This window comes from Jatropha curcas, chromosome 8 (assembly GCF_041381405.1).
Source record: "Jatropha curcas cultivar XTBG-Jc1 chromosome 8, XTBG_Jcur_1.0, whole genome shotgun sequence".
Taxonomy (NCBI): Eukaryota; Viridiplantae; Streptophyta; class Magnoliopsida; order Malpighiales; family Euphorbiaceae; genus Jatropha; species Jatropha curcas.
In genome coordinates, this window is record NC_143158.1 from 24969931 (window position 1) to 24977298 (window position 7368).

The following is a 7368-nucleotide window of genomic DNA, read 5'->3' on the forward strand; positions in this document are numbered from 1 at the left end:
TTGATTTATTTCAATTATCACTATCGGAAGAAGGATCTTTGATATGAAAAGGTTAATAAAACACATGGGAATAGTAACTTGATGCGGAAGCTATATGGTTTGACTCATGGGGGTTTTTATGATTTATCAACCTTAAATTGTAAATTCATAAACAACTACATAACTTAATGATTTAATTCATATTTGATTGCGCTATTGGAAGATAATTAAATGGAATTAAAATAGCTAGCAATACATCGGAAGAGCTTGTTAGTGAATTCAGAGTTGTTTCCCCTACTTGAATAATTAAATTGATTAATGAACTAATGAAATAAATTGGAAAGAATTAAGTGAAATCAAAACCCCTAGTAGTTTCAATTCCTTGATTTCTTTTAATCAATTTTTGTTTAGTTGACTCTTGTTTATTTTACATTTATAAAATAATTCTCTCAATTATCGTTTAAATAATAATGAGATAACATAATTTTGGTACTTGGATTACAATCCTCGTGGGAACGATATCTTACTTATCATATATTACTTGTAGCGATTCGTACACTTATGAATTAAGCTGTCATCTAATTTCTTCCAATTCCTGTAATTGTAACTTCCTTTCCACACCAGCAGTATCCAAATCCAAATTACAATGTCTAATAGCCCAATAAGCCTTATGTTCTATCGCAACAGGAAGGTGACACATCTTACCAAAGACCAACCTATAAGGGGACATACTTATGGGTGACTTATAGGCAGTCCTATAAGCCTACAAATCATCATCAAGTCTAAGGCTCCAATCCTTTCTATTCTAGGATAGACTTCACCTCTCTTTTAGATACCTCAGCCTGCCCACTTGTCTGAGGATGATAAGGTGTAGACACTTTATAAAAAACACCATATTTCTTTAATAATGCCTCCACAGCTCTTTTACAAAAATGAGTGCCTCTGTCACTGATTAAAGCTCTAGGAATTCCCAATCTGCTAAAAATGTTTGACTTGATAAAATCTACAACAGCTTTAGAATCATCAGTTCTGGTAGCTTCCACCCATTTAGAAACATAATCAACAGCAAGTAATATATAAATAAAACCAAAAGAAGAAGGAAATGGACCCATAAAATCAATACCCCACACATCAAAAATCTCACATACAAGCATTGGGGTCTGAATCATTTCATTCCTACGTGATATATTTCCTATTCTTTGACATTGTTCACAATTTTTACAGAAAATATAAGCATTACGAAATGTGGTAGGCCAATAAAAACCACAATTCACTATCTTCATACCTATTTGCTTGGGTCCAAAATGACCTCCACATGCAAATGCATGATAAAAAGCAAGAATTGATTGAATCTCATTATCAGGAACATAGCTCCTAATAATTTGATCAGAACAAAATTTCCACAAGTATGGTTCATCCCACACATAATTCCTAGACTAACTTGTGGGTCCCGTATATGTATGGCACAATCCAAGAGGAGGGTGAATTGGGTTTTCTAAAAACCTTTTAGAATTTAAAACAAAATATAGAATTCTAAGTGCAGCGGAAAAATACAGAACTCGTGAGAATAGATTATGGATTAGAATCACCTCACAATGTTCTATTCATAAAAGATAGAAAGACTATGCAAAGTACAGCTATTGATTAGAACTGCTTCACAATGTCTTATTCAATATTAGAACATCTTTATGATGGAAAGCTATTGTATTTAGAACTTCCTCATAAAGTTTAGAAAATCATATAAGACTGTGTGAGAGACAGTTATTGAAATTAGAACTGCTTCACAACGTCTTATTCAGTATCAGAACTGCTTTATGATGGAAAGCTATTGTAATTAGAAATTCCTCATAAAGTTTAGAAAATTAATTAGAAACCCAAGCAATGAAATATACTGTGAATAAAAGAACAATTAGAACTTGGTATATTCACTTTATCAGAATTCTAGAGTTCTAATATTCAGAGAAGATAAGACTTATTCCAGATTTTAGAACATTTGAATCATTAATAATTTTAGCATTTCTAAAATATAAACAGAAGTGTAATAAAAGCAGTATCAAGCAAACTTCAGAAATTAAAAGATCAACACAGTGATTTATAGTGGTTCGGCACTAACTCGCCTACATCCACTCCCCAAGACTCATCTTGAGATCGTCAACTATGTTATCTCTTTTCAAGGGTAAGAGACAAACCAACAGTACAAGGCAATAGATTAACACCTAGATCTACCCTTTATCCCACTAGATTTTCCAAAGGTTCTAGTTAACCTCAACCCTTTCTGTTTTTGGTAGAGTACAGAAACTCAATTCAAGACATTAGAATCTCACACAAGGAGAAGGTCGCTTGATAACCTCTTTCACAATAGCTTCTAACCTAAGCTATTACACACAATTGTTTAACAAATAAAGAGCCTGTCTACTATAGATTACAGAATCTAAATAGACAGAAAGAAACGCACATATAAGTATAGGCAAAACAGTTTATCAGATTAGAAAATCGTTTAGAACATAGAACCGTTTTTCAAAAGTAGTTAACAAAATTCTTTTCTCTTTAAAGATAAAAACGTGAAGTGTAAAGATGAAAAAAAAAATGGGGGTAGAGAGTAAGTTTTGAGAGATAAAGATGTGATCAATGAGAGAATGCTCTTAAAACGAAAACTCCTACTTCATCATCGTTCCAAGAGTGAAACACTCCTTTATATAGAGAGCTATGAAGCTCTTGCTTTTAGAAAGAGAATATTTCATTTGAAATCAGAATATCTTCTTTCCTTATTTAGAAGATACGAAAAAAATCTTAGTTTCCAAAAGTTTATTTTATCCTTTTTGGTAAGAGAATAAAAGACGATTTTACTTTCCTTTAAACAAAAGATTTTCAGCAACATTATTTGGAAAATATTTTTCGAGAAGATATTACTTACTAAAAACGAAAAGATTCTACTTTCGTTTTAAGGTAAGAGAATAAAATGAAGTACTTTTAGATTTTCAAAGGAATTTCCGAAAAAGATAATGTATGATTTATTACCAAAATCATTTAGAGATAAAATCTCTTTAGTTTTAGGTAATTAAATCATTTCGATTTTAAAGAATATTTTTCGAAAAAGAATTTATTTGAAAAATCTAATTTCCGAAAAATATTTTTGTTGAGAAAAAATTAATTTATGTGCTCATATATGAATTTTCTCTCTATCCTACAAAGTATCCTAAAAATCTAACCACTAGGATCTTCGAATTATTTTCACACACTATGGATTTTGTAGGACTTACCTTGTACGATTTCTTTCCATATGAATTCTGCATAAAATAATATTAGCTCAAATATACTTTCAATTTATTTGTTTTGTTTTAAGCATCAAAATTCGAGATTAGAAATTAACCCTTGAGCCAACATAACTTTTCAATTTCTCTTTTTTAGCTCCGCTTAAATCAGAAGGCATAGTCTTAGTAACCAAATAATTTACCAAGTCAGTATACCAAGGGATCATACCTTGTAGTTTGAACAATTGCTCATTAGGAACTAATTCTTGTAGAGGAATTGGATCCTCTTGTGTCACTAACCTGCTCAAATGATTTGCTACCAAGTTCTCAACACCTTTCTTGTCTTTATTTTGAAGATCAAATTCTTGCAAAAGAAGGATCCATCTAATTAACCTTAGTTTTGCTTCCTTCTTTGCCAAGAGAAACTTCAAAGCTGCATGATCCGAAAACACAATCACTTTAGAACCAAGCAAATATGACCGAAATTTATCTAAAACAAAAACAATAGCTAAAAACTCTTTTCCAGTCATGGAATAATTGCGCTAAGCTAAATTTAATGTTCTGGATGCATAATAAATCATATGAAAAAGCTTTCCAATACGCTGCCCTAAGATTGCTCCCACTGCGTAATTACTCGCATCGCACATAATTTCAAATGGTCTAGTCCAGTTAGGAATCTGAATAATAGGAGGCGATGTTAATGCAGTCTTCAACTTGTCAAAAGCCTCCTTGTACTCTTCACCAAACTCAAATGTAACATCTTGTTCCAAAAGTCTAGATAAAGGTACTGCTATCTTAGAAAAATCTTTGATAAACCCTCGGTGGAAACCTGCATGACCAAGAAAAGAGCCCAATTTCCTCACAGTTGTGGGGTAAGGTAAATTCACAATTAAATCAACCCTTAACTTATCTACCTTAATACCCCGATCAGAAACAACATGCCCTAAAACAATTCCTTGTTCAACCATAAAATGACACTTTTCATAATTCAAAACAAGATTTTTTTTCAATGCATCGCTCAAGAACAGAAGTTAAATAATGTAAACCTACATCCAATGAATCACCATACATAGTAAAATCATCTATGAACACCTCAATGTAATTATCAATAAAATCTGAAAATATGCTCACCATACATCTCTGAAATGTGGCAGGTGCATTACAAAGTCCGAACGGCATTCTTCTAAATGCAAAAGTTCCAAAAGGACAAGTGAAGGTAGTCTTCTCTTAGTTTTGTCAATCACAACTTGATTATATCCTGAAAAGCCATCAAGAAAGCAAAAATAAAACTTACCTGCTAACCACTCAAGCATCTGATCAATGAATGGTGATGGAAAGTGGTCATTCAATGTTGAAGAATTTAGCTTGCGGTAGTCTATGCACACTCGCCATCCACTTTGAATCCTTGTCGGAACAAGCTCATTATCTTGATTTGCTACAACAGTAACACCTGATTTCTTTGGCACGACTTAAACTGAACTTACCCATTTACTATCTGAAATGGGATAAATAACCCCGGCATCCAATAGCTTTAAAATTTTCTTCTTCACAACTTCCATCATTTGTGGGTTCAACCTCCTTTGAGCTTCTCTATTTGGTTTAGCATCATCTTCTAACAAAATCCTATGCATACACACCGATGGACTTATACGCTTAATGTCAGCTAATGTCCATCCAATAGCTTCTTTGTGAATTCCCAAAACTCTTGTCAATCTTTCTTCTTGAATCTTTGTTAACTTACTCAAGATGATAACTAGAAGTGTCTCATTGTCTCCCAAGTAAATATACTTCAAATGCTCAGGCAACGGTTTGAGTTCAAGAATTGGTGCATCTATAATAGAAGCCAATAATTTTGTGTGATCATGTAAGTCAATCTTGGAAATCTCATACCTTTTTGGAACTAAAGGTAATGACTGCAATGCCATTACTGCATCTTGAACCTCTACACTAAGTGGTTGATTGGTACTATCTTCATGAATTCCTCGACTAATCACCACTTCTAACTCATCCTCCTTGCTTAACTCAAAGACGTCCTGCACAAATGTGCCAATTACATCAATAGAAAAAATAGAATGAACATCGTAGGATACTTCATGGCATCAAAAATATTAAATTTAACAATTTCTTCATCAAACTCCATGGTTAAGGTACCATCATCCACATCAATTTTTGTCTTGGCAGTTTTTAGGAAAGGTCTTCCAAATGAAATCAAAGCTGAATTTGATGTGGGAACACTATCTCCCATATCTAAAATATAAATATATGCTGGGAAAATCAATTCTCCAACCTGCACCAAAATATCCTCAACCACTCCCACTGGGTAAGCATTAGAACGATCAGCCAATTGAATAATAACACTAGTTTCCTCAAAGTATTCAAATTCAATGTTTGAAAAACTAAAAATGACATAACATTAATAGATGCTCCTAAGTCTGTGATTGCTCGTTCAAATTTAGAGTCACCTATTTTGCAGGGGATAGAAAATGAACCTGAATCCTTACACTTAGGGGGTAATTTTCATTGAATTAATGCTGACACATTTTCCCCAACACTGACTTTTTCATTATTCCTCAATTTGTGTTTTGTAGTACATAATTCCTTAAGGAATTTAGCATACCTGGGAATTTGTTTGATTGCCTCAAGTAAAGGTATATTAACCTCTACTTTCCTAAAAATCTCTAAAATATCCTTCTCTTGTTCTTCTTTTTTTGTCTTGGCCAACCTACTAGGAAATGGAGGAAGAACATAATTATTAGCATCATACGCTTTAAGTTTAGAATTTACTTCAACTTCAGGAACTTCAGAATCCTCTGCACCTTGCTGCTTCTTTTTTTGTTGACTCACATAAAGTTTGATTATCAACTTCTCTCCCACTTTGCAAACTTATAGCACACGCATTTTCTCTGGGATTTATTACTATTTACGATGGAAGCTTACCAGAACCATGAGCTTCAAGTTTACTCATAAATGAAGCTAACTGACCAATTTGCTTCTCTATGTTCTAAATGCTATTCCTAGTCTCTTGTTGAAATTGGGGTGTATTTTTAGCCAAAGGCTTAACAATTTCATCAAGTGATATACCTTGATTTTGGGAAGAGAAGGGCGATTGATTTACTTGTGGCCTTTGCTACTGGTATCGATTTTGTATCGATTGATTCCCACAACTCAAATTTGGATGGTCTCGCCATCCTGGATTATAAGATTTAGAATAGGGATCATACCTGCATTGTTGCTGTCCAAAATTACCTACTGCATTGGCATACTGCACTAATTCATCCTCTTGGAGTGTAGAACACATGTCAGTTGCATGACCCTAGGCAGAACAAATTCCACATGCTTTAACAGTTTGCATGTTTCCTACAGCCAATTGCCTCACTAAAGAAGTTAAATAAAAAATTTTCTTCTCAATATTAAATGTACTTACCTCATTAACTTTTTTGAGTGTGTGATTCATTCTCATTCCAAATTGCTGGGAGTTTGCAACCATGTTAGCAATCAGCCTCCTTGCATCAACTGGTGTCTTATCAACCAAAGCACCTCCACTAGCAGCATCTATCATACTACGATCCATTGGTAGAAGTCCTTCATAAAAATATTGGATCAAAAGCTGCTCACTAATTTGATGATGAGGACAGCTTGCACATAACTTTTTAAACCGCTCCTAATACTTATACAAACTCTCTTCATTGGACTTCCGAATGCCACAAATTTCTTTTCTTATGTTTGCAGCCCGAGAAGCAGGAAAATACTTCTCTAGAAACATTTGCTTCATCTCATTCCATGAGTTGATGGATCTGGAAGGAAGGTAATACAACTAATCCTTAGCCGTGTCTTCCAATGAGAAAGGGGAAGCTCAAAGCTTAATTTGCTCCTCTGGAACTCCTTGAGGTTTCATGCTGGAACACACCACATGGAACTCCTTCAAATGCTTATGTGGATCCTCACCTGAAAGACCATGGAACTTAGGCAACAAATGAATTAGTCCAGACTTTAATTCAAAAGCAATATCTAAAGTAGGAAATTGAATACACAAAGGTTGTTGGTTTAGATCAGATGTAGCCAATTCTTTTAAAGTTCTGGCAGCCATGGTTTCAATTTCAGAATCTAACTCTGAAATTGATTCCCTCTGAGAATTGCC

General features: G+C 33.8%; 1 protein-coding gene across 1 annotated transcript; it reads right to left on the reverse strand.

Annotated features, from left to right (window-relative positions):
- Positions 1 to 553: 553 nt before the first annotated feature.
- LOC149494401 (uncharacterized) lies at positions 554 to 6801 on the reverse strand. The gene is made up of 10 exons (XM_089725490.1): positions 6655 to 6801; positions 6452 to 6543; positions 5848 to 5952; positions 5350 to 5626; positions 4715 to 5263; positions 4525 to 4543; positions 3865 to 4059; positions 3531 to 3663; positions 816 to 1353; positions 554 to 742 (listed from the first exon to the last, which is right to left on the reverse strand). The coding sequence occupies exons 1-10, from the start codon at positions 6799 to 6801 to the stop codon at positions 554 to 556; spliced, it is 2244 nt and encodes a 747-aa protein (XP_089581616.1).
- Positions 6802 to 7368: the final 567 nt, after the last annotated feature.

What these genes read in the sequence shown, in the direction of transcription:
- LOC149494401 (XM_089725490.1), bottom strand. Translation starts at nt 6,801, where the DNA reads ATGGATCGTAGTATGATAGATGCTGCTAGTGGAGGTGCTTTGGTTGAT. An exon ending in TGGAGTTTGATGAAGAAATT is followed by an intron (nt 5,264 to 5,349) that starts GTTAAATTTAAT and finishes ACATTTGTGCAG; the next exon opens with GACGTCTTTGAGTTAAGCAA. An exon ending in GTAGCAAATCATTTGAGCAG is followed by an intron (nt 1,354 to 3,530) that starts GTTAGTGACACA and finishes TCAAATTATTAG; the next exon opens with GAGCTATGTTCCTGATAATG.